This window comes from Bombus vancouverensis, chromosome 8 (assembly GCF_051014615.1).
Source record: "Bombus vancouverensis nearcticus chromosome 8, iyBomVanc1_principal, whole genome shotgun sequence".
Lineage (NCBI taxonomy): Eukaryota > Metazoa > Arthropoda > Insecta > Hymenoptera > Apidae > Bombus > Bombus vancouverensis.
The window spans coordinates 10,439,079-10,466,960 of NC_134918.1; the positions used below are offsets into that span (position 1 = coordinate 10,439,079).

Sequence of the window (27,882 nt, forward strand, 5' to 3'; positions counted from 1 at the left end):
GAGGATTTTTAAATATTGATAATCAAGTGAAAAGATTTGTTGAAAAAGTAGTTGGAAGATTAGTAAAGAAATGGGAAATTATCGGGGAACACGAGGTATTAGTTACATTAGTATTACGTTAGATTTGAATCGAGTAACTTCATTTCTCAATTCTTCCTTCGAAGAATTGGAAAGACAGGTTGAAAAGTTAGTAAAGGCGTTAGAAATTATTGAAGAATATGAGATATGACACTTTGGTAATTATAATAGTTTTAATCGAGTAGCTTTATCTCTATTCCTTCACGGGGTTGACAACTCTATAGAGAATTTAAGAATTATTAAACGACGTAATCGTTAAACATATCTCGGCGAATAATAATTCTAATTGAATATCAAATTTTTATAGAACGTAAGATAGGGTTTGTATTATCTATCAACGCACGAAGAAGCCCTTAAAGAAATGCATAATTCAGAATCTGGCTATGCTACTTCCATTACATACATACTTATAAATTCCAAAGAAACGTTAGTAGAAAGTCTTGTGGTATCAGTGAGCCAGAAACGGCGCGTATATTCGACGATAAGGGATGATGTTACGGGTAATGGATGAAATCGAAGCTCGATGTTCAAAGTGTAAAAGCAGAGTAATGGTCTACGATAATATCGTGCCTCGAAATGGAGGATCATGGTACGCCTGGTATTTTTCTCCGCATAATTTCGATTGGGACGTTAGGAAGCAGGATAATGCGCCGTTCCCACGAGGATAACATTGTATTTATATAATCTGATGCTTAAGACTAGTTCGTTTGACCTGAAAACCGAGTTTCTTTTTTTTTTATCGTCATCATACGTCAGTAAACTTAGTGCCCCTTTTTTTTTTTTTTAAAGTAACGTCGTCGCGTGATCGTTGGGTTGGATCGATCGTGATTGAATTCTTTTATTGGGTGATCCCTCCGCAACAGAGCCGAATATACCGTGACAAGAGGACGTCGATGCCAAAGGAGACGTCACGGGAGATGGCACCGACTTACTTCTCTTTTCCCTTCGTTATTGCCCCGACTAAATCCTCGTGCCAGTCACTGGACAAGATCAGAATATATTTCGACAAGTTGGACGTTCGATGTTCTTCGAATCTTTAAAGTTTGATGAGGTTTCCTTATATTATTCTGCTATCGAGATTTTGCTTATTAAAGTTGGATGTCCTTCGTCGATAATTTTTTGGTACGGGGATCATTGTCGATTTACAATACAAGGAACGCGAATTTGCAGAAATGAAATTTTTATTGGGTAAAAAAGAAAAGCAATATTGCTGTAATTTTTAACCGTTTTAATGCCAGGAGGTTTTAAGAATCCGCGTCGGATTGTGCTATGCTGCGCGTTAGCGTTTCGTTCATTTACTTGCGAGAAATACCGATCGACGCGATCGCGTTCTTTTTTTCGTTGCCGAAACTGAGCGCGTTGCGAATTGACGATCGCGAGCAAACATCGCGACACAGTTCACCACAGCACGCTAACAGCGCGATCGCGCTTCATGGCGCTAAAGCGGTTAGGATAGAATATTAAACAACATTAAGAATCTAGCACAGGTGGTATTTTTCTTCGATCGAAGTTGTTTTAATGTAATCCTTTTTTATTCCAGTTTAATATCATGATTACCAGATCTGCCCAAACAGGTTTCATTTACTTGTCGTTTTTCACAATTACTTGAAACATAAACCTTTTGGTAAAAGTAATGTAAACTGTTATTGAGATTAGAATACGCTTAGGTATATTCACTTCACGGTATAACGAAGTTGCGAGTAAATTGATAGTATATTTATCATTAGTCGTTTTAGTGTCAAAGTACTGTCAAGTCTATTTTACTCGGTGTCAAGGAATGTGTTAATAGAAGAATTCTTCCAGAGCAAAGCACTCTCTCACCCACGCAACCTGATTTCGCGTCACGTCGAATATTACACGTATTCCCACGAGCTTTAATTCCGTTCATCCGACTTTACGACTCACAGAGTAGATGATTGCCCTTGCGTCCCATTTTCTATATTCTTTTGATTACGTCGTACGTGAGACGTTTAGCAGGATGATGGACGATCCCCATTGAACATTAGAATTCGTTCCTTCGACTCGTTTTCTTCCATTTTGTCTGTCCTATCGACGATCGTCTCACGATCTCTGAGTAGACGATCGATCGTGCAGCTTCCAAAATGACAGGGTTTAAGGAAACAAATCAAGTACACTATCTACTTGGCAGAAGTATCCAGACATTTGCTCGTTTTTCGCAACATGTTATTTTATTATAGAGTTACCGATAAATCGATCTGGAATATTTGTATCCTTCGTAATCGTCGTAACTACGTACGATATAATATCCATAATTTGCCAGCGAATCGTACTTTTCTATTCTTAAACAATTTTTTAAGTTCGAAGAGAATAGGAAAAAATTGTAACCGCGTGATAGTCGGATGTTTTTCAAACAAGTTACAAGTATTTTTCCCGGTTCGTAGCAGAGTTAAACGTTTATGCAAATATGTAACTTTAGGATTATGGACTTGCATGATGGTCTACATCGAGGAAAAGTGTATGATCGATTTATTGTTCCGTATCTTGATGACGGAAGAGCTTTACAACTCGATTGTGTTATTTTAAGTTGAACGAGACAGACCTTTGAAGAGAGTAGATCGTATTTCCTCTTTAATGACGTTCGCCAAGCATTAACATAGTTCGCTCTGCGAGCATGTCGAGTCATTGTAGCAGATGATTATTATTTTCGAAAGCGTCCTGATCCACTTTTCACGCGGTTTCCTCGGGAATTTCTAACATTGCTACGTAACGGGGCGAAAGAAATTTTACGGTGGAATCGGAGGAGTTGGATGACTTCTTAGAAATTGAATGACTTCGTAGAAAATATCGAGGCAAGTTTTTTCTCGCTATTCCAATTGATATCATAAATCTTTTCTGTTGTGACATTTTTTGTCAACTTTCCCTGTCGATGTTAAAAGACGATTGATACGAAGAACGTGCATCAAGATATTAGAAATTATCGTGAATGACACAGAGAATTCTTCGAGCGACAATAACAAAGAAAATATATTCACCAAAATTATGTAGTTTCTAATCAATGGTATTGTCTCGAACTTTTAATTTACATTTTCAGCCGTGATTTTTCATAAATTTATTTGCGCATCACAAAAATCGATATCTCGTGAGTCACGGTAAAGTTTCTTCTGAAAATTTGTCGCGATGACAAAGCATCCATCTGTATTTTATTAAACGAACATCAGGGATATTGGAAAGATAAAAGAAATAACGTCCCTTATGGTGTAATAACATTCTAAACGATATATATTAGCCGTAGTCGGCATATGGTGGGTTCAGCAACCGTGGGGTCAGCGGCAGCCCACACGGTGCAAACGGAAAGTCAAGTAAAATCCTCGCAGCAGGGAACTAATGCGGTGTACCGGAAGCGCCTCGAGGTAGTGCAACAGATCTTTCTGCGAGAAAGCTTCCGAAAAAAGACAAACGAAAAATTGAACGATCCTAGATCTTTAACGCTAAAATCATCGTTATATCAAATCTGTCAATTCACCTATTAATTCCTAAATTAAATTTTGTCTTAAATTCGATCGCTCTGGATTCAAGAAAAAAAAAAAAAGAAAACGAATATTTAAAACGAAAAACTGTTACTTTTCTCGCAACAAAAATCAGCATCAAAAACAAAAAGCAACCCTGTAAGCCATCGCTTTGACAGATTCGGTAATGAAAGAAGTACTTGCTCCACGTTCGTTTCTCATAGATAATTACCAACGTTCGGTTAGGATCATCTGTCTTCGGATTATCTAAACTGGAGATTTATAAAGAGCGTTTAATCTCTTTCATGTCGGTCTTTACCCCCCATTAAACACGACGACACATAAGATTAAATGACATTAACCTATTTAATAGCACCGGAACACGCTTCTACGACTTGGTTTACGTCGACGAACATTAAAATGTTATGGCGGTTCTCGATGATGGAAGATGCATGGACAACCGCGTAAAACAGGTTGATGGTCTTATTAAGTCGACTATTGGTTCCTTTGGTGGGGTTACACGGCGTCGAAAAGAAGACGCAGAGGCGTCGTCGTACGTCATCCAACATATTTCCTCGGCGCGCCCATCCTGTCCCCTCCAGGACTCCTCGCTTCCTACGGCCGATTGATTATCCTCGTTATTTGCCCTCCCGTCTCTCCACGGATTCATCTGAACGTGTAGGCTCTCTCTCTCTCCCTCCCTCCCTCCCTCTCTCGTCGAGAAAATCGTCGATCTCGGACACTGTACGCATCGACGACCGGACGCAACATCACCGAAGAGGATCATCAATCGTCCTAGACGTGTCCTTTACGTGAACTCGCCTTCTTTTTCCTGCCCTCTTACGTTCCGAGGATTTATGGTACGGAAGAAATGGAAATGGACGATAAATCTACTTTTCTTTTTGCTTTTGGTAGATGTTGACGGGAAGAGAATATGGTAATTTACGAACGAGCCGGGGGTTGACTCGTTAAAACGAGATAAAGTGGATATTGTAGGAGTTCAGATGAGACTCGATATTGAAATTTTTCGAGAGATGAAATTTTCGTACTAGAAAGAATCGTGGTAAAAGAAAAGTCTTCGACATGGGTCCTATGTTATAGAATATGAAACGATCTTCAGATTTGTGAATACAAAAGTTTTTAATGTGATCAATATTACGCATACCAGGATGAGGAATTGAAGAAATACTTCTTGACGACTTGTGCTGTAGGAAGTTCTTGGAATCGAAAGGGTTAGCCCTAAAGCAAATTACAGTGACATAAATTGATAAAAAATAAAAGAGGATGAAAACTATCCCATGTATCAGTAAATTTACTGAACACAATTCTTTTCATGGAAAAGAACGTTCCGCTGTAAAAGTGTACCGAAGTTGCCACTTCATGGACCATAAAAATTTTCAAAGTGCACAGTTAAATAATCGTAACCAATTGCTAATTTCAAAACGACTATATCTACATCTATTTTACTTAATAAAATCGCCGGTTCTCGACGCATAGAAGAAATCCGCATATATAGCAACCTAGCCAGTAATTGGTCAATTAGAGATGAATTTGATAATTAGAGGAATGGCGCGTCCCTTGTGGTGAGTTTTCAGCGTTATACGGAGCGTAAACGAGGCTTATAAGCTCATAGTTGCGGTTATGTATGAACAGAGAGAGAGAGAGAGAGAAGCTTCCTCGTCGAAGCAACGAACACGTTTCTATCAAACCGCGTCGGTCGTTCAATTATCCGAGACACCGTAACGAGGAAGCGTTGATTTATCGTTGAGTCGATGAAATGCGCGCTATGATACGTTGCGTACGTTTGATGAATCGTCGGGGGTAAAAGGGGGCACAGGGAAGATTCGTAAGGGGCGTCAGTGTTGCGACGTTAATTAGAGTGAAACGATTATATTCGATCGATCGGGAGTTTAACGACTTCTTGCTGGCGATACAGCCAGGCATATACGATACGGTCGATAGAACGACGTAATGCGTTCGAGAAGAATGTTAATTGAATGTAATTAGAAAATGTATTACCACGAGGCAGCGTATAGACGGGGGGACGACTTAGGAGTGGCGTTCTCGAATTTATAAATCATATTATCAGTTAAATATCGGGGAACAAGCGGTAATTACACGCAGTGGTCATTTCTTCGATCTTGAGAGTTCGGGATGTTGAACCAAGGGATAAGTTGCGTAAACGTAACATTATTGTATAATAAAAACAATGTGATTTATATATTATATATATTTTTCTTTAAGCACAAGAGATACAGGGATACGAAATGTATTCGTACATCACTATACGGTATAGCATTTATACTGATTAATTAATAATAAATAATTTAAATTGATTATCTTCGTGTACTATTTTCGTGTGATTACAAACATTTGATACTCTGAAGAAAACAAAATGCTTCGTTGCAAAGCGAGGGTATGTGTAAATATACTTTTAAAGAGAGAAAAGGACGAACCTCGATGGAACCGAACACTTTAAGCTTCCGTGTAACTCGAGCAAGAAATAATCCCGACACAAACTACATACCCAAGAAGCAACGACTCCTCCCAATAATCATACTCTATCCATCGCTGCTACAACATCATTTATAAACACTTCGACCAGACTCTTGTACAAAATGATCTAGATGGGAGCGGAATTGTTAATACCGGCTACCATATCAAGACATCAGTCGAGGCATTAATCAACAGGATATTCTTCATCCTGACTGAATCGATCAAGATTCATCGCGAAGCCTGTGTAACCAGAAACGGTCCATATTCGGATAGTCTCCCTGCGCAAACTCGTTCGAAAGCAGTCAGAATCCATCCCTGGAGGAAATTGAAAAAAAAAGAGAGAGGGAGAAAAAAAAGAGATCGTCACGCGTGAACGGTTCCTTCGTTAATTGAACCGTTCTGCTAATGATGTCTGTGGATCTTTAAAACTATGCTCCCCCATGGCTCGTTCATTCGTTCGTCGTTCATAGAAAAGAGAACGGATTTCATATTTTTAATTGCTCGTCCTGGTCCGAAGTGAATTCTGGTACCACACCCTGGTCTGTTATTTCTTCTCTCGTGTCTTTTTTTTCGCCGTTGCTGTTCCCTTTCTTCCTTCCTTTTCCCATTCTATCCGCTCGACCAGGCAACGAACACGCGACAAAGCGCGTGCCACGCATCAAGCCGAGAGACGCGCGACCCTCGTTACGTAGAAATCAGCGCAGATTTATCGAGCAAATTGGATCGAGTCCTTCCGTCGTGGGGACCGAGCCGTGTTGTTCCCATGTCGGCGACCACCGCCCGAGAACAATGGTTCTCAACCCTTTTTCGCCTCTCGGAAGTGGCTGACTCGGCGTGTATGACTAAAGGCTGTCCCATGGAACGTGCACTACACGCGATTGCACAGTTCGTATACCGTGCAATTAAGAGGCGTGGATGAAGGCGTACTTGTCGTTGAATGAAATTGACGTCTTCACCTAGTTCTTTGTTACTAGTGGAGAATTAAGATCGTAGGTAATTTTAAGAGCACTTGTTCCATCTGGAAGTTGGTACAAATGATTTCTAGCTTTTATTTCATTCTTTTTTTAATTTGCTATTGTAGAGGAATAAAATTGAAGTACTCTTCTAAACAATTTATAGTATTCACCGTACATTCATACCGTACGTCGTAACAGAATTATTATATTATTATGAAGTTTGACATTTTCTAAAAGGAATTAGTATTACGTAAGAAAAAGTAGAATGAACGATATGGTCGAACAAAATGTCCCAATATCAGTAAACTTCCTTAATAGACAAGTTTAGTCTAAACAATTTACTTCAGAGTCAAATTCTACTCTAAATAATGATTTAGTAATAACTAAACCTATAAAAAAAAATTATTACGAAAAACACTAAAAAAAAAGACGCCCAATCACCTAAGAATCTCTGAATAAATAAATTATTCTATGCAGGAAATTGTCAGTTCGAATGAAGAAATCTTCGATCCTCTTTTCCTGGTCATGAATTTAATACTTTGGTGTATCTTTGATGTACTTTGATGCTTAAGCATTGAAGACCAATGTCAAAATTATACCTCCACCAGGTATCTTTGGAATCGATAAATCTAATGTTTGCATTGTTCCATTGTTTCAGGGTATTGAAACCCCCTGGTGGCGGAAGCAGCGACATTTTCGGCGCGGCCCCCGAAGAGACTAGCCCCCGCCGCGTGAAGAACCACAACCAGTCGCAGCTGGGCTCGGCGCTGTTCGGCGATGCACCGAACAGCAACAGCAACGAAACGCCGCGCAACAAGCCCGGTAATGATTCATACAATCGCCTGTTTGGCCCTCCCGATGCCCCACCCACCACCCCAAACGCGAAAAATCACATGCGCAGCAATATCTCCCTCAGCGGGGAGTCGACGTCCTCATCGGTGTCATCAGGCGCCGCAACGTCGCCCGCGAAGAGCACCGGAAGTACGGACTCGATCGCGGGCGTTCTCAACGGATACGCGGCCAGCAATGGCAACAATCTGACCAACGATGTCACAGGTAAGGTGTAAATTCTCCTTTCTCGAAAACGCATCCACAACACCCGCCCTCCTCCTACGACACCCCCACTATATGTGGAAACAAAAAGGATTTACTGTCTCTCTGGTCAGGTGAACTGGTGTACGGTGCGAGCGCGATGGAACGCGGCTACGAGTTCTGCCACTAGTGTTCGCTATTGCAAATGATTCTTTATATTCGGTAATTTAGTTGTTTTTGTACGAAATGAATTGACTGCTTGCTATCGAGCACACGCTTCTGTAATTTGTCATTTGAGAATTGTTGAGCAGAAAGGGAAGGCTTAACGTTAGAACTATCGATGACCAAAGTGTAAAATTCGTGTCATTGAAATTAAAATGAAAGAATTTCTAGAAGCCTATAACGTGTCTACGAGGAATTAGAAATTGGTAATTTTGACCATTCTGGTAGTTCTAGCGCTAAGTATTATAGCAGTGCAGCGTTAACTGGTCTCTATCTCCAGCAGTGAAATAAAAAAAATAAAAAATTTCTTAATTATTGGAAATATTATATCTCTCTTAAAATTTTTTGGAAATATTATATCTCTCTCTCGATAATTGACCAGATAAGTTGCCAATACGCGACCAGTTAACCAAGCACTACTATGAATGGTGTATGGTGGTGGCAGCCTTGCGCAGTCAATTTATTTTGAACAAGCTATATTTAAATCGTCAGTACAGCACAATTACCTTCACGTCGTAAACGTGGGACGAATTCTTTCTTTTTTCTCAAGCGTTACTTTCTTGGTATCGAAGCTTTTTCTTGAGACGATTTAGTTTCTTGCGTACTGTATATCACTCGAGTAATATATAATTTTCGATTTTTATTTCTTTCTTTTTGTTTGTTAGTTTTCGTTGATTTTTTAACAGATTGCTGCTGTGACAAGCGTGCAATCGCTGGAACTACAAATATATACTTAAACTCGCACTGTATTCGAGCTACCTTGAAATATGTGTCTGTGTGTCGCAGGCTCTTTTCGATATTAACTTTCGCACCACGCCGATTCTGTTTGAAATTCCTTTCAAATTAAAGACACTTCTGTCGAGTTTCACGCGTTCTTTGAAATTCCGTTCGGTTTCTTTTGTTCCATTAAATCGATTGAATGAACAAATTTCAACGGAAAAATCGCTATTGATCTTTTTATTGTGGAGCTAGCGAGACACGAACGAACATTGTTATTATTATTTTTCTTTCTTATTTTCTGTGACTAATCCATGGCTTTTACCAAGTCATCCTCTTGAATTGTTCACAAGCAGCTTTTAGGAGAATCAAACGATTTCGTAAGTGTGTAAAAAAGACATATTCAAGTAGATGACACGACACTCATCCTACACGTTATTTTTTTTTTTTTTAATTACGGATGATCGCGATCTGTTTCGGGAAATGTCGTTCTTAGCTTGATTTACATTATCGATTGAATTGCAAGAATTAATAGTTCAATCGAACACGTATAAACTGTTTCGCGTTAAGTCGTTAGCGAGAAGTTCAACAAAGATGCAAATAGGAGGCAGAAAAATCGTTAGCGATAAATTGGGAAAGGATATATGCAGAATATATTTTTTTTTCATTTTTTAGGAATAGAGGAAAGATGTAAAAACAAAATTATTATGTGCGCGTGTCCACGTACCGTGTACTTACCTTTTTATAAAAAGTTTTTATGAATCTAGATCGTGCAATGACGTGATTATTAATGCAAATCAAGTTTCCAAACATGAAATTTCGCATAAAATTATATTAATTAGTTTTTTTTTTTTAGAATTTCATTTATCATAACTGGATTTAATTTTCTACCCTTTTTCTTTTCTTTTCTTTTCTTTTTTTTTTAAGTGTAGAAGTTCGTAGTCATTCCAGAAGTTCTTAATATGTACAATATATATATTTCGTAAAGCGTGAACTGTGATAATTTTTTGATTAAAGTACCTTTTTTTTAACGAGTCACAGGGCCTGCTGCGAAACTAGAAACACATATTTTGAGTTAGTCGCACCATTTTCAATCCTTTAATTTTTTGGTTAAACACCGTAACATACCTCTCTGCTTGCGACAAACAATCTGTTTCTCATCGATTTTTCACGCAATCGGATGGGAACCACGGAGTTGTCTAATATATGACATATTTTGAAAATATTTTGTTTTACCCTGTTATCTTTATTTTTATTTTAATGTGTGGAATTTTGATATAACGAAGATGTTATTCTTTTAAGTGGTTTTTTTTTATTATTGGAATTGATTTCTAGAAAGAAAAGTAACTTGGAATCATATGTATCTGTTTAGTTTTTTACAATGCTTCACACATCGTCAGTGAACTGCGAATTGTTCATAGTGCGTTCTTACTCGTGGAACAGTTTGAGAACTGCAGTTTTTCTTTCCATTGTTTTTTTAATCTTGATACTTTGTGTTTTCTTCCGTTGCTCCGTAACTTTCTTTGCTTTTGCTTGCTTTATCTCACACAAACGTAATATAGTACAATACTCTTGGTTTTCTATTATGTTCGTACTCGTTCCTCTTCGCATGGACGAATTCCAGTTACTCGCGTTACTATTCCAATTATATTTTATATTCAAAGATTCAGAAATTTTAAGATTTGAATATTGAAAGATTCTTTCAAGACAACTGATTTGATTTTAAGGATTCAAAAATTCAGTAATATAAAGATTTAGGTGTTCACAAAGATTCCAATATTCAGAGATTGAAAGATTTAAGGATTTAAATATTTAAAGATTCAAAAATCTAGAAATTCGGAGATCGAAAAATTCAAAATTTCAAAAGCCGTAAGATTCGAATATCTAGCAATTCGAAGATCTGTAAATTTAAATATCCCAGCACTCTCTAACTTTTCGATTATTCTTTTCACCGTTTGTCCCTCACCCCCCCCCCCCAAAATTAAGATAACTAAAAGATCGTAGTATCTCGAATTGGTCCATGCGAACAGTCGCGCCCACTAACATATATACACGGTTGGGTGACGGTGATGTGGGTTTTGCTACCTGTGTGCCGGTGCATGGGGGTGGTGGTGGTGGTGGTGGTGGTGAAATTCTGGCGCGTGTCGCTTTGCGTGCACCGGCTGTGAAACTGTCGTCCTCTGCGCCTTCCTACCCGCTCGAACCCTGGCAGGTGGATCATCCTGCTTAACTCGCAACCCGGTCACCGGAGACGGAGTTGACGTGACGCCCGTGAGGCGCAGCGCACGAAGGTGTCGAGGTAACGTTTACCCACTCTTCTTTTGTTTTTTCTCAATTTTACTCTCTTCTTTCTCTCTCTCTCTTTTTTTTTTTGTTAAAGACGATCAATAATGTCTTTCGCCCTTTTACATCGACATTCAAACATAAATTTTATTATTTTTATCCACATGAAATTATTTGTTCTATCCTCTTCCTCGAGAAACTTCGAGACACGCGAGAAACTCCATTTGATTAGTTTTTCATCGAGCAGGTAACGACAGAAGAGGAGATTCCGTAGTACTGTACAAAATTGCCGAAGGCCATCGTTCTTCAGCGGCATCTCGACAATTAAAACCACTGTTATCATGAAATAATTTACTACGGCTTAAACAGCGAAATAATACGCGTGAAAGTCGAATTATTCGACGAACAATACGAAACTAGATCTTGGAATATAAAAGGGTCCGAAACTTTGGCAATTTGAACATTTGTAAGTTTGAAAATTTGAGAATTTCCAGAGAGAATTTGGGCAATTGGAGATTTGGAAATTTAGAAATATGAAAATTTATCGGAATTAAGAATAAACGCATGCAAGTAAAAAAATGCAATGCAACGTAGGTTAATAGGAGGGTTGAATATAAATTGCAGAATGGTTGGCGTGTGGTATTATCAAGGTTTGTATGGTCTCGACCCCCGATTCACGAAGAAAAATATGGGGTAAATTCACGAGCAAGTGGGGTCTACTTTATTTTGGTCAGAATAGCAGGAGGGTTTTGTATGCATATTTGATCGAACGTGGTCTGGAAATTTTGTCATTGTCTGGAGGGGGGGGGGGGCTTAGTACGATTTGACGTACGTTTGGGGATGAATCAGAAAGGTTGTGACTCACTATGTGGTTTGATTAAGTCACATTATCATAGTGTGAATAAGAAGAAATTCTTGGTAATTGCTTGTTGAAAACGATCGTGATATACTTTTGACATGACTTGTGAATTATGCAGATAAGGATGTGTTTAATAAGTTACGTGGCGAGTCATCGAACAAAAAGCAAGTTTATTGATAAATTATTTTTACGCGAGTCATCCTCCGGTAGTTTTGTACAGTACTGAAAAAAAAGGCAAAAGATATAAATTTGATTTTTTTACGAGTTGATGTTTCAGCTTTCACTCTTTTACTTTATCGTTTCTTTTCCTTATATAGCCTTGGTCGACCGATAATTTCTGTGTATTTCTTGCTGCAGACGAAGAGGATTGGATTTATGATATTCCTTTATGCGTTTCTTTTCTTTACGAGTACAATGTGTTTCTTTTTTCCTTTGTATATGTGTATATGTGTTATTTGGTATTAATTTCAGATTCGGAGTAACGTTCCTTATGTTTAGTCCTAATTTTTACTTACTTTATTTGTAATTTGTATTCCCCTGAAAAGAACAATATGTTTAAAAATCCCTATAACTTATCCATACAGATGGAAGGCAATCGAGAATTTGAGAGAAGTCCGCAAAATATCCCAAATTAAAAGCTATTTCATTTTTCTGAAATTAAATGAACGTTTCAATAAAATTAGAAGATTCCTAAAAAATTAACTTCAATACAAAACGATACTCTTACCATAATCTCGATTGCCATCTAAAATTAAAATCCATTCTAATTTATATAATCACCTTATATATATATATATCCTCACAATGTCTCAGATTTGCTCGAATTCAACTCAAAAATTACTTCAGTCAAAAATAAAAGAAAAAAAGAAAAAAGAAAGAAAATCTCTACTAGAAGCATAGAATTCAAGCAAATTCCCCGACAAGTTTCCATAGGTCAACACTCACACTCATACAAAATAGTCTGTAATATAGTACGGTAAGTTCGTGTTATACGTAGTAGACGATTACCTACACATTCCTTGTCTTGCGTAGCGTAAGTTCTGCAGAGTAGCTCTCACGAATATTTTATATCCGATCGTTCTTTATCAGTGCATCGAAACCGACTGGTTGTTCCTTACGTTTTACGCTTAATTGCCTGTCGAGTAAATTACCTGCGTGTCCCTGTCCCCCTTTCACGGGCGTGTACGGGAAATGTCGAAGAAAAATCACGAAGGGAGAGAGCCAGCATGTGGATTTCGCGTGAAATCTCGATATATCTCTATGACGGTGTTATACAAACACACGGTGGATATCAGGCGTATAAAAAACTAAGGATGCATGATAACCGTTATAAATTGGTTAATACGCCTCTTTTTTTGTTTATTGTTTTTCAGCCTGTTTTAATTAAGTGTTAACGGTAATCGATAACGTTTTTCTGGTTTTTTATACTCCTGATAATAATTGCATGCGAGTAATACGAAATCGATTTCCATAGAATTAAATAGAAAATTCCATAGGAATCATAGCAATGAGAAAATAAAGGAGAAAATTGGGAGTTATTAGAATGTAGTTTCGTTTTTTAGAGTTCATAATGGTCGAGGTTTACAGGTGTAATGTATAGTCTTTTTGGAATTTATCGAGATCTTGAAAATGAACGTTGTAGAACAAAAGGATTTCCTGGAATTCAGAATAGAAGAGACTGAGTATGATCTTATGCAAAAAGGCACCACTTACATTTGAAAATCTCCAAGCTGATCATGGAACAGTAACATTCTAATCAAATCAAATTAGATCAGTTCAAGATAGACAATGAAATCATCAAGTCTTCGTTATCACAAGAAGCAAATTAATTATATAACGTTTCGTGATTCATCCTAGCATATACATATTTTCAGATTTCATAGACTTCTGACCAATTAAAATCGGTTGATTTCGATCAAAATAAAAATATCGTGCAAATATATCAAATACACAAAATTACCACATCATCGTATTGCAATAGTATGATATAGGGAAACAGAGACGGTGAGTCACAAGACAAAGAAACCTTCAACCAATTATTCAGTGTTTCGTGATTCGCTTATCGTATCATTCCAGAGTCCATCAGCTTTCCATCGATTGGTTCCGATGAAAATCAGCGAAGAAGTGGTACAAGTGCATTATTTTTCAAAACCGAAATAAATAAAAATATCGATACATAAAATTTACCTAGACAATTTCGTCAGTAATTTCCAGGTCTTTGCATTTTAACCCTTATACATTTTACTTTTTAAATTTTGTCTCGTTTTACTCTTTTTTTCTACTACCAAATAAACTAATTTATTGCTCCCAGCCTTCAAATTCGAATAAGAAAATATAATAAATCTATGTGTTTTCTCAAAAGCAAACAAAATTCCTTGTTACACGCGATTAATGTTTAAAGATGTATAAGTGTCTCTATCAAGATCCGACTGTACCCCCAATATATTTCCTCAAATTAATGATTTCGTCGCTTAGACCACTTCTCCTCTAAACCCTCAAATATCATCTAAATATACCAAAATTATCCTAATGAAGAACTTCGATCCCACAACTTTGATCTTAGAATGTCGACTGAAAAAGGCAAATATTCTTCGTAGATGGTAACCCGGTAACCGGAACTGGCTACGCAGAGTCACAGAACAACGGGCCTGCCGTGCAAAACGGAACGTCCAGCTCGAATTCCAGCGAGAAGTCGAACGACACGTCGCCGGCGGCAAAGGTTCCGGCACGTACACGCGTGCCACCCGGTGGATACTCATCCGGACTATGGTAAAAATGTGGCCTCATGGACAACCGCTGATCGACATCCTCCTTTCGATTGGCGCCAGAAAAACCCTTCCAGTACTGGCAAATTCGAAAGAAAACCGGATCCTCCAGTTAAACAATTACTCCAGTAGTAGAAATATTCAGTTTAGGAGCGATTGGTTTCTTGTTTCGATTAAGAAAACGAAGATTAATTAACCGCGTTTACGTATTCTTTTTCTGAGGAATTCTTCTAGACGAACCGTATTCTTCCCGTTCTATCCTTTTTTTTTTTTCTTTATAGGCAGTAGCTTGAAGTCGATCTTAGATCTTGAATTTTACACGGGAGATCACTCGACTTGAAATCTTAGATTTTAATGTAGCTTCGGATACAAATCGATCGTTGAGAAATATTAGATGCTTTTCTTTCGTTTCCTTAGTTGTTTAAATTCATTTGCGGGAGAAAACAATATCATTTATGGGCGATGGAAAATATATTTGGTCCATTATCTTGGAAGGTAAATACCTTTAAGAGCTAAGATTGATCATTATTGATACGTTTGGGTAAATAAATTTTTCATGTCCCGTTTTGTGGATTGTTCCCAATTTCTAAATATGAATTTCGGCAGCTGGGGAAAAATACGTAATATTTTTTGATGCTCTACCTTGTGTTCAAGGTTTCATCAAGATCTCGTAATTTTCAGTTGGGTGATATTCCTTTGTTAGAATTTATTTAGAAGTTATTTCAAAGTTGAGCTTCGGTTCGTGTTTTCTATCGTTCATTCTTAATGTTATATAGAGTGAATTTCTGTATCACGTAGGAAGGGTAGAGGAGGAGGTTTAGAGCATAAAATTTGGCAGAAGTTGTCGAATGTGAGTTATCAAGATTTCAATTTTTATTCTAAGAACTTTCGAGGATGTTATGTTCGTAGTTTGTACTTCTTTTACATTCGAATATGTTTAAGTAAAACGAAAGAAAGAAAGAAAGGAAGGAAGAAAGAAAGAAAAAAAGAAAGAAAGAAACGATGGTTCGAGTGAGAAAATGAATCCTGCCAAATTCTGGAAGGCGAGAAGTCGGAAGCGAGCGTCAAGAACCACGCTTCTTTGAGTTGATAGACTGCTGTCGGTTGGTTTTTTCTTCGGATAAGGAAAACAAATCGTAATTTGTAATTGATGAATAGCGAAAAATTAAATGAAAAGAAAAAAATAACGCGAACGTCCAGAGAGTAGAAGAGAGGTAGCCCTCAATTCACGAATATAATAATGAATACTTATTAAAAAAAAAAAAAAAAAAAAAAAAAAAAATAGAAAACGTTCGACGAAACTTCGGAATTGTATATTAGAAGTAGACATATATTATTCGAAAGAAGAAAAGAAAAGGTAATAATAATATTAATAATAATAATATTAATATTAATAATGATTATAAAACTACATTATATGTGTAATCCATAAAAAAAGAAATAAGGTCAAGTGCTTTCTTAATTTCTGTGCCTTTTTAATAACCGTATATAGTTTTTTCTTCTGCATGAATTAAATACGCCATTCTACGTAACATTTTATAGAGAGCACAGTTCCTTTTTATTTCTCGTTTGTTCTTAAGTTTCTACGTTCATTCAAATAAAGGAGAGGAAGAGAGAAAAGACCGCTTTTGCACACGGATGCATAAATACCTACCCATATTTAAAATAGAGAAGATTGCAATTTTACTAATCATATTGTAGTAATCCATTATACATTCAGATAATCCTTAATCGTTCGATTTACCAACATGCTAAACGGTTAGGATTTACGTGGATCCTATTTATCACTGTATCACTTACGGTCCTCTTAAAGCAGAGACACAACGTAACTCTGTCGAAATAACCAATAATCATTCATTTTTTTTATAGTCGTTCACTATCTGCTTCTTCCTTGTTTCACGATAACGCATAAGGAATTGTATTTATTATTTCACGGTAAGACTCTCGTGCACACGATTTTTCTTACGCTCGAAATAAAAAATAAAAAAAAAGAGAGACAGAAGAAATGACGTTTCTTCATCGTTTTGGTGTGAGTAAAAAATTGTTTGTATTGCATCGTATTCTCGTCTCATAAGTAGCCTTTTTGTACTCTGGCATTAATTAATAAAATTTTGTAAGCAACAATTGTTATCTCTTTTATTTGTTATTATTTTTTATCCCCCCAGTCCCAACGTGGAACTAACACCATGAGGTAGCGTTTCAAATAATTTTATTATAAAATACACAGTAATATCAAATAGTAATGGCAATCTATAACAAAACATAATAAATATATAGAATGTAAAAAGTATGTAATATCGTAGCGGAACTGAAATTACAAACTAAATATGTCAGTAATTATTCAATATCAATTGGTTTCGTTTCACATTGCAGCGATTAGATCCCTTATGGCTGTCCCATTCGCCTTACATAGGCTGGTGAAGAGATGTTTATAATTTGTCTCTTGTTCGAGTTTCTTTGAGATCTCATGCGCTCTGTTTGTAATTACAGATGGGACGCCAGCTAATCGAGCAGCGTTAAAACCGTATGATTTCGGACAAGCTCCCTCGCTAAGTTTGTACAAAAATGTTACTGTTTCCTGAGACACTTCATCCTGTTCCTCATTTTCTACCATACATGCCTATGAAAAGTAAAATGAAAATGCTAAAAATACCTCAAAAAAGTTAAGTAACAAATAAACAAAATTTTGAAAAATGCACGATTTATATTTACCATATGGGCCAATGTAATTTCCTTTGTGTTCTTATAATCTTCTACCAAAGAATGATAATGTGTCGAAAATAGAGTACGGCAATTCAATTTTGTAAGTGCATTCACAACTGAAGCGGCTATTGCCGTGCCGTCATACGTCGACGTACCACGACCTATTGATAGAAAAATATTAAATTTACTAATATGTTAATTATATTGCAATTTTAATTAAACGTAAATAATTTTTACCCAATTCATCAAGCAACACTAGCGAGTATGGCGTAGCGTGCTGTAATATCGCAGCAGTTTCGCTCAACTCTACCAAGAACGTACTCTGACCAGCTAGAATATCATCATTTGCGCCGAGCCTTGTGAAAATACGATCCACTAATGTCAAACGGCAGGAACTTGCAGGGACGTAACTTCCCTATGAGAAATACAAAAATTAGTGTTTCGTTCATAGCTCAACACGTTATATGTTACTAAAACGTACAATTTGCGTCATTATAGTAAGAAGGGCGACCTGACGCATCAATGTTGATTTACCACCCATATTCGGCCCAGTAAGAATCATAAAAGAAGCAGAATTTTCAGTTCCTAGTAAAGTGTTATTTGGTATAAATGTATCGGAGATAATACATGGATGCCATCCGTCTCGAATATCGATAAATATCTACCAAAAGAATAATCTTTTTAGCAATTTTCTACATATTTAAATATATGAAACAGTGAATTATATTAATAGTATAATAGCAAATTACAAATTACCCTTTCGTCTGTACCATCGTTAACTTCTGGTATACACATATCTCCGCTGAGGGCGTATTCCGCCAAAGAGATAAGAACATCCAAGACAGACAACTTATAAACCGCCATATTCCACATATCATACTTCTCGCTAAATTTTGCAAATATTCTTCTGTTTAAATCCTTTAGTACTTTATCTCTGTGTTCTTCGGCGTTTATTTGTCGACTTAAAAGTTCCTGCAAAGATATTTTAGTGTCTTTCTTTATTACTTTTTTGAACGTATTATATCATTCTAGAGGAAGATGAAACCTTAGTCTCGGCAGTGTAATAGCGTTTGTATCCTTTCCTTTGTGATTGAAGCTCATACCCGGCACCAATTTTCTTTATTTGAGAATCTGGAATCTCGATTTGATAACGTTTCTTATCCGATCCATGAAACGTGACTTTCACGCCGAAGTGCTTTTTTTGCTTTTCAAGGTACTCTTGGGCATCTGCCTTTACATCATCCAATTCTATTAAAACAGAATCGTACTCACTATCGACTCCTCTCTTTGGAACAATACAGCCTACTTTTTTGGCTTCTTCGTGATCGAATGCAGTCTAAAATATACATATATTATTGTACATTTATATATCGTTTAATGACTACCACTAAGTAGAATCGATATTAATTACCTTGAAATAATCTAATGATTCTCTTAATGAAGGAAACTCGCCATTCGGCTCTATTTTAGTACATCGACTTACTATAGTACTCTTGAAATCTAAAAAGAAGGTGATCTATTTTTCAATCCCACTGCTATAATTTTAAATTGTAATTATAGATAACGCAATTACCTTCGAACAAAGCAACAATTTTTAGAACATCCTCGAACGCACTCAGAGTAACAATAAAATCTGCAATCTTTTTCTTTGAATACGTTTGACCCTCGAACATAATCGCCCTGCCGTCTGGATGATTATTCATTTTCGCCGCATTTCCTTGTGCATGGATCCTAAAATTATTATGAAATTTTGTGTTTAAATATTTTTTTTATGAATGATCTTCCTAATTTCCAATAATAACTCGAACTCACTTGCTTAATAATCTTTCAAGATCAGGGAGTCCTGCTAATATACTACGAGCATTTTGCATCACCTCTGTATTATCCATTAATTCTTGTATAGCTTGTTGACGTTCGATTATAATGTTTTTGCGACAGGATGGTCTGCAAATCCATTCTCGCAATAACCTATAATTAAGTATATTTGATTTAAAAAATTATATGAAATGTTTATATTTATTTTAAATATACCTCTTCCCGAATGCAGTACAGCAGCGATCCAGTGTTTTCATGAGAGAACCTTCGCCGAATATTCTCAAATTATTAATCGTAATAGCATCTAAAACCTAATAATTATACACATTAAATTAATTGTTTACTTTCATATGTGCAATTAAGTAATGAAATTCGTAGTCACCATATTATTCGCAAAGTTTGAAGCAACAGATTTCTCATTTGAAAAATCTGGCGGAGTATATGTTTTAAAACGTCCTTGTGCTAATAATTGCTGTTCAAGCAGATATTCTTTGAGTAAATATACACAACCACCTAAGGCATGCACTGCTAACTCTTTATCATCAGCAGAAGTTAAACCTAAAGTATCATCTAAAAAAATAAAAATTGGAACGTCAATAGGAATCAAACTTTCATTGAGAAGATGTATTAAAAATGCTTACTTTGGTTAAGATACGGTTGTAAGCCTGCAGGCCATTGAAACTGAGAGTCTGAACTTCTGAAGTATTCTCCTTCATGAAGATTCTGCAAGTTAGAAAAAAAAAGAACTTACAAACAAAATCAGATCTTAACATTTTTGAACATTTAGTACCATTATGCTTACTTTTAACGTAGTCGAAGATGACCAAAATTGAGATTCGCGTAAAAGTGGTTCTTTAATACATGCTGCTAAAGTGTTGTTTAAGATTTTTAGGGTCTTTTGAGACAAATTACCTCGTTCATAAACCACCTAAATGTAGAATCAACTCAATTATCTAATTTTAATTACGATTTTAAAACAACTTACATGAACCGGCGGATAATGAGCGAGCAAAGTTAGTATTCTAGAATTGCACCGATCGTCTTCGAATTGACCGAGATAGAAATCTCCTATTGTAGTATCTAAGAAACACACTCCATAATGAGATGTGTTTGAACCAGATGGACATTTTTCAATTAGTGATAGCAAATAATTGGAATTTGCCGTAGATGCTTCTACATCCTGTGGAGTGTATACTCTTGTACCTTTACTGCTTATTTGACAAATTTCTCGTTTAACTACTTTGTCGAACTTTGTTGGCCTAGTCACTTTTCAGTAAATAAAGCAATAAATAAAATTAAATTGCGATTGATAATTTTAAAATATATGCAATATGCTTTTGGAATTATACTTTTGCTACAACGTTGCGCCATCATGTCTGGATTTTCTGTTTGTTCTACCCTGGCCACTTTGTAGCCTCTTTCTATGAGACTTGCTGAGAAACGACCATATCCAATTTCTGGAAATCCCGAATGCGCAAATTCTCCCTGTAATTAAACAAGTTTATTCTAGCAATTTATTCTAGTGTTTTTAAAATACATATAAAGTAATACAAGTGACTTACTCTCATATATGTAAGATTGATTTCATTGACACTAATTACAGCATCCATATGATACAATTCGTAAAACTTTCCTACTTTAAAGAAAAGAACGCAATCGAAATGTTTGCTTTTTAATTCCCACCATTGTCTCATGGCCTGAATAAATTCATATAATGTAAGGTGCATCAAATAATACTTGTATTAAGGAAATTTAAATTTCTATCTTACTGGAGTTTGTTGATTCAAGAAATCCGGAGGAACATAAAGAGTTTTAGGATCATAATCTGGATCACTTGGTGGTTTTCTACGAATATCTCGTATTTTATTTGGTTGAAGGAAATCATACTTTAAATGTGGCCAAGATTCTGTAACACTGTCTGAACCTTTGGTTTGATTTTGTTGCTGTGGTTTTGATTCTTTTTTAGCCTAAGCGAATTTTAATTGATTAAATAATATACATATGTATTTAATAAAAAGAAGAATTTATAGCTATGACCTTACATCTTTGGTATTTTTCATTGTACTTATTTCCGGTTTTCTTCTAGGAGCTTTAGCCAATTTTATTTTCTTCTAAAATTTAATTTACATTAATCGATTAGTATGCAAATCTTTTTACTTGTAATTACTCTTTTACCTCTGGAGATTCCTCTTCACTTGCTGTTGGTGGCTCACTTTCACTAACTCCTTCAGATAATGAATCAGAATCTTCTGATTCATCTTCTGGATCTATATGAAAATGAAATCAAATATATTTTTTCTTCTAAAACAAATAAGAGATTATGACACAATTGCAACAAAAAACACAAACCAGGCTTAAATTCATCACCAGAATCTTCTCCAGACTCTTCATCAGGGATAATCAATCTTCGTTTTTTTGGCTGTATTGGTTCATTTTCTTCCGTTTCCTCTTTTTCGTCATCATCATCTTTAGAGACCTTTTTTTTATCTTTGACATCTATATTTTCTTTTCCTTTGCTTGGAATCCTTGCTATATATATCACAAATAATGTGTTACATCACTTATGTAATATTTATTCGATAATTTAGCATACACATTACATTTATTATATCAACTACGGTGAGAAACTTTTATAAACTATTACATTGAATAGATTTTTCGCAAATATTATGAATTTTTTCTATGAAATGTCCTATTTTAATTTTATGTTTAATGTTACAATGCAACAACACATGCGGCTCAAAATTACATAAAATATGTTTTTCATCGCATGTTCTATTGCTTTCATTCTATTGTATTGCTATAATAAATTAATTATTTAGATGTGAGCTATTTGCGTTATATACCTTTGTTCCATTGTTCTCTTGATCTTTTCGGCGTGCTAGGTTTTTCATCGGGCTTATTATTCGATTGTTTAGGAGTTTTAGGAGTTTTAGGCGAAATAAAATAATTGTACAATGTATTCACTTTAGACATAATGATATAACAATTATAATCGTATTAAAAATTTCTAATAATTCCTCTTTCACATCTGAATATTTACTGTTCTTGCAGGTGGAAGGATCAAAATCCCGGCAAAACTTACGTTTTCTAAAAATCATTGAAGTATTACGCTGCGTTCTTAAATATTACTGAATCTATTTGTTTATCTATAGAAAAATTATTATTTTATTTGTTATTCTAATTAAGCTCTTCTTAGGTAATAATATTTGTATGTACATTTATTGATGATAGTTATAATGGTATTTAAATATTAAATAATCTGCTCTAGTTAAAAATTTAACTTTGACTTCACTAGGGAATTTAGCTGTGGGATAGAGAACTTTTTACCTGTCATATGCAGTCATTCATTCTTCATAGTAGCAATTGTATTTTAAGAAAACAATAATGGCGTATTCAGTAAGTATCTCTGTAGAAGCACCGATCGAGAATCAAATTCAAGAAATCACATACGATGGCCAAGAAATCTACCAAGCGTACGTAGTTTGTCCTTCTAACACTTACTAAAATTAAACAAAAAGTTGGTTATCCATAGAAATAGTAGTAAATGAACTTATTATATGTTCACCTAACCTCAGAATTAAAATAACATTTTATTTATATTTTGTAACATAATGTATTATAAAGTAATTAATTATAATAATCTATCATTTTTTTAGACCCCTTACATTGTCTGAAAACTTGGCAAAAATCGCGCAAAAAATCGACTTTAGCAAAACCAATGGTGAAGATGTTAAAAAGGAAACTGAGGGTGGGGAAAAGGGTGAAGAAGATACAAAAGATTCAGCTTCCTTTCAATCATCTTTATGGCCATGGGATAGCGTTAGAAATAAACTAAGGCAATACATTATTGAATATTTTTTGAACATGACTCTATCGATGTAATAGACTATGATAATTTTATTTGCAGAAATGCATTGACAGAAGTATGTGTGTTAGCTGATGTTCTTGCAATAGCAAAAGAGAAGCATTATATGGTTCTTGATCCTGTGCCTCAAGATATACCAGAAGTAAAGCCTATGCTACAATTATATGCTAGAAAAAAAGCATTGGCTGGAGCTGCGTCTGTCATTATGATGGGCGCTGACAGGTTAAAAAACTGTCAGAATGAACTAGCCAGAAATAGATCAACCCCAGATTTCCATATTGAATTACTGAGATTGAGACAAAATTGGCGTTTGAAAAAAGTTTCTAATTCGATCATTGGTGATCTTAGTTATAGAACAGGTTCATAGTTATCTTTTATATATTTAAATGTCTAATTTAAGAATTAATTGTATCACATTCAGTAATATGAATTTTTTAGCTGGATCTAAATTCCCCCAGACTGGAATGTTTGAAGTTACTAAGGCAGAAGAGGAAGAGAAGAATAGTACAAGTCCTCCTGCATCTCCAAGTCCTGGCAATAACGTACCAGGTCAAACCCATCCTCCAAATTCTAAAGCTTCTGCTCTGAGAGTTACTATTCCTAGTGAATTACAGGGTGTTGCTTACATAGAGGTATTATGTCAAAAAGGTAAGTGTATGTATGTATAATATACATTTATTAGTGTGTTTATGTACAACATATAACATCAATGTCGAATTATTAATTTTGTTTATAGACCAAGAAGATTTATGTAGTGCAAATATTAGTTTACTTAATAACAGTGCACATAGCTCCAATGCAGACATGCACTGGCAGCAAAAACTAGAAGCTGCACAAAATGTTCTTTTTTGCAAAGAATTGTTCAGTCAATTAGCGAGAGAAGCGGTACATTTACGTGCGCCTATACCTCACATGGTTGTCGGCAATCAAATAATGGCAACAGTAAATACTTTTTTGCTCTTAATTGATATGTATGATACATATTTATTTACGATATACTATACAAAATTAAAAAATTTTAGGTGTTGCCTGGGATTCAGTTAATCATAGGACTTTGTCATAGTACGGGAAATGACAAAAAACCAGCCGCTCCTCCTCCTCATAAAACCGATCACGACCACGTGTTAGAACACTCTTTGCATCAGCTATTACGTGAAGTTCATCACAAAAATACGCATCATCCATTTCCACATCCTTCTTCCGGACCTCTCGGGCCCAGTAAAAGGAGATGTTTAGCTGGTCCAACAGCCGCGGACAGATATGAACTTTTAGAAATGACAAAGAGTCAAACTCTTTTAGAACAAATTATTCAACAAGCTCAACATTATTTCATGCGATTACGTACCGAGTATGTCTTAGATACAATAGCAAAGGAAGTAAAAGATCCTTTGATTGTTTCTCATTGGAATGCGTTAAATTCTCCTACCCAATCTTGTGTAAAAATTAATATTTTAACACATGGATACGACACAGTATGTCGAACGTCGCTTGTTGTTCATATAGGAGAGAAGTCCTTGAAATGCGTTTGCCGAGATGGTAGAGTAATGCATATGAGTTATGAACCTCAAGAATTACGGGACCTAATATTTTGTCAGGTACAATCACATTTTTTCTTTTCTCTTAATCTTTATCGAATATGTATGTAATTACTTAATATATTATTACAGATCTATCAGCATCAAATAACAGCAGTACAAGCATTGGCAAAATGTATGGGATGGCAGTTTTTAGCCAACAGTTCACACCTTGGCTTAGGGGCAGTTGAACCTCTAGGAAACGCTAGCAGTTGTATTTTAGCTTCGCCAATAGGCGATAGGTATTTATTAATTTTGTTTTAGTAGGAGGCTATGTATATATGTATGTGTTACATCTAAAATAATTATTGGGATTTTAGGATGATAGCTGTTAGGTGTGAACCGCAAACGGGAGTACAAGTTGCGATAGCTCATTCTCCTCGGAAAGATTTCTTTCCTGGACAATTAGTGAGAGAAAGAAAGTGGGAAAATTTAGGTGGTTCTTTTAAAGAAGTTCGGTGGGATAAAATGGAAGGGAAAAATTTTTTAAATAAAATGGAATTACTTATGGCTTCCTTAACAAGCTCCTAGATGCTATCAATGACTGATTAGGAATTTAATTGTTCCACAGGGTGAAAAAACGTGATCACGCATACAGATTTTATTTTTCGTTTGATATACTCTCTACACTTTTTTATTGTATAATTGAATTATAGATGAATTTATTCGAGTAATATCTTACGACTGTGATTCACTCTATTTTCCAAATTTCTCTTTTTTCAATAAAAAAACCGATTAAAACATTCATGCTTTTTAAAATCGAATTCGTTGTTTTCCCTTTCTTGTCCTAAACGAACTGAGATATTTCATCCTGTGGTATTTGTTATTGAGAACAAGGATTATAATTAAATGTACCTTTAGTTGTACAAAAATGGTTTTTATTTGAATGACATATGAAATGTAATATGAATCGAGTAATAAACCATGAAATGGTAAGTGAAACACAATGCCAAATGTACAGATGTATATTAAACACCTAAATTACAATTATTAATGGATCTTATATACATACAAAAACTACTGAACAATTCCTTACGTATTATCATCATTTGTATAACCTGTTTTGAATAGTTTTATTTTTTGATATAAGGCAGGGATTGATGCATAAATTTACTCTTTCCGTTTGATAGAACATGTACATACATTATATATGCATACATTCTTACATATATACATCCATACTTATCTTAGACTTTGCTTTTTTTTGCAATACAAACAAAATATCGTACATTTCAATATAATTCGATTTTAGATCGAAACATCGTCGCGTCTTGGTTATACAATTGTTTCGATGGGTTAAGGGACGGACTAGCAGTTTGACCAAGGAATTCTGTGCTAGAACGTATTACTATTTAAGTTTTTTGCGAAAAAATATTACATTTGAAAGATAAATAATACTGGTACACTTAACAGATGTCCATTTTGGTCAAGTGTAAAGTAAGGTCTAACATGTATTGGATCTGTACGAATATATTCCTAATCGTTATAGGCTTGTTTAGTAATACCAAAGATATGGTTTGTTAATTTAACATCATATCCTTTTACACACAGTGTATATCAGAGCAATGAATAATCTCCTTGCAATCAAATGGCTAAGGAAAAAAAATTTCATCATTCTGTGATGTTCATTCGGGTCAAACACAACTACTTGTATTTTAACTTTCTTATAAAAGTTTTCTCTTTTACTGTCTTGAAAAACACTGAACTATACTTTGGGGTCTGCCACCAGCAACTTTGAACGCAAGTGCAGTTGTTATAATCAAAACAACATAAGCGGATAAAGTGGTAGCTACGTAAGCTTGATATACATTTAAGAGGGTCATACATGACACAAACAAATGTGAGCCAACAACCCAAATAACTTGACCCCAATTTTTTCTGTCAAGAGCAGAGAAAAATACAACGCCCCAAAATGTATGTAATAAGATAAAGCAAAGAGTTGTGGCTGCTGATATTATAAAAAAGTACTCTGTGCCTTGTCGAAGTCCCATTGTTCCAGGTCCAACAGCATCTGCCAGGACATTGACTAGTGCAAAAACACCACTCATAAAACCAAAACCTAAACCACATACATATGCAAACACGTGTCTGCTATCTGCTACATGTGTTGTTGTTACTTTATCTAGCCCTCTTTCGGCTTTCCTTAGTACCCAGTATAAGAGATACCTGTACAAAAATAACAAAAAAATCAACTTTCAAGTAATTCAAGCGAAAGTAGAATATAAAAAATATTGTGTTTTAAAGAGAAAGTAAATTTGATATTTCACCTGAATGCTTCTTGGAATAGTACAGAAAATACAAGTCCAAATGCGAGGTGATTTTGTAGTGGCACCACAGCATACCAAAGCACCGATGACAACAATAAAGAAATTAACCAAAAGAAGGCACTGGCTATTAGTATGATGATTCTAATAGGTTCAGCTGCGACAGTAAATGTAAACATAGCCAACGGTGGACCGAAAGCCAAAAAGGCACAACCAAAAAAATCCATAACTGTCATTTTTGCGGCGAATAGTGCCAAATCACTTTTGATGTTTTCAGTATCACACTGATCTGGTCTTTTCGAAATGCTAAATATTCATAACCTTATGTAGCCTTCGCGCGGCCCGGCTAGTACTTCTTGAAGGGCACATTTATTCCCTCCGTTGATTGTAGAAATATATCAAATATGATAATAATGGAATCGGACACAAATGAATCACGATAATGATGAAATCACTTGGCACACCAGAGATGAATAGGGAATAAGAAAATCGCCGATAAGCATTGGTGACATTCAGCCAAATATACGCTCCACGAATTACCGCCTCTAATGGTCAAACAGTCGAACTATACGCACATCTTTTTCTCTGGTGTTTTTGGTGGGAGAAAGGTGTGTATATACAGTAAAAGGGGAAATGTGTGTTTGTATCGGGCTGTACGAAAAACAGGTGATTCGAAAACGAGCGGCATTTTGATCGCAATTTTCATATAAAATAGTTTTAACTCCATTAGTCGAACAATGGAATCAAATTACTGTAATTTCACAATTATACAAATTATTATGC

The 27,882-nt window shown here is 35.6% G+C and overlaps 4 protein-coding genes across 4 annotated transcripts in view; 2 read left to right on the forward strand and 2 right to left on the reverse strand.

Moving 5' to 3' along the window:
* The window catches only part of Jupiter (microtubule-associated protein Jupiter), a 32,134-nt gene extending 15,135 nt beyond the window's left edge, over positions 1–16,999 (forward strand). Inside the window, exons 2-5 of the mRNA XM_033344658.2 lie at positions 7,656–8,053; positions 9,325–9,348; positions 11,181–11,267; positions 14,708–16,999. Coding sequence (XP_033200549.1) covers positions 7,656–8,053; positions 9,325–9,348; positions 11,181–11,267; positions 14,708–14,883 — 685 coding nt within the window. The 3' untranslated portion in view covers positions 14,884–16,999. The remainder of the gene's footprint in view (positions 1–7,655; positions 8,054–9,324; positions 9,349–11,180; positions 11,268–14,707) is intronic.
* A 68-nt stretch (positions 17,000–17,067) lies between these two features.
* Msh6 (DNA mismatch repair protein Msh6) lies at positions 17,068–22,861 on the reverse strand. The gene is made up of 22 exons (XM_033344655.2): positions 22,724–22,861; positions 22,240–22,483; positions 21,743–21,922; positions 21,569–21,660; positions 21,436–21,504; positions 21,163–21,360; positions 20,956–21,090; positions 20,743–20,878; positions 20,379–20,659; positions 20,196–20,321; positions 20,035–20,116; positions 19,776–19,963; positions 19,610–19,704; positions 19,391–19,546; positions 19,152–19,309; positions 18,990–19,078; positions 18,624–18,914; positions 18,335–18,550; positions 18,060–18,239; positions 17,816–17,993; positions 17,588–17,739; positions 17,068–17,495 (listed from the first exon to the last, which is right to left on the reverse strand). Exons 2-22 carry the CDS (start codon positions 22,367–22,369, stop codon positions 17,238–17,240), a joined length of 3,390 nt encoding a protein of 1,129 aa, XP_033200546.2. The 5' UTR covers positions 22,370–22,483; positions 22,724–22,861; the 3' UTR covers positions 17,068–17,237.
* Positions 22,733–25,578, forward strand: MED17 (mediator complex subunit 17). Its single transcript, XM_033344656.2, has 8 exons — positions 22,733–22,869; positions 23,053–23,232; positions 23,304–23,620; positions 23,700–23,909; positions 23,998–24,203; positions 24,284–24,856; positions 24,929–25,077; positions 25,156–25,578. The coding sequence occupies exons 1-8, from the start codon at positions 22,781–22,783 to the stop codon at positions 25,364–25,366; spliced, it is 1,935 nt and encodes a 644-aa protein (XP_033200547.1). The 5' UTR covers positions 22,733–22,780; the 3' UTR covers positions 25,367–25,578.
* Positions 24,926–27,633, reverse strand: aph-1 (gamma-secretase subunit Aph-1). Its single transcript, XM_033344665.2, has 2 exons — positions 27,103–27,633; positions 24,926–27,001 (listed from the first exon to the last, which is right to left on the reverse strand). Exons 1-2 carry the CDS (start codon positions 27,333–27,335, stop codon positions 26,518–26,520), a joined length of 717 nt encoding a protein of 238 aa, XP_033200556.1. The 5' UTR covers positions 27,336–27,633; the 3' UTR covers positions 24,926–26,517.
* Between the last annotated feature and the right edge of the window lie 249 nt (positions 27,634–27,882).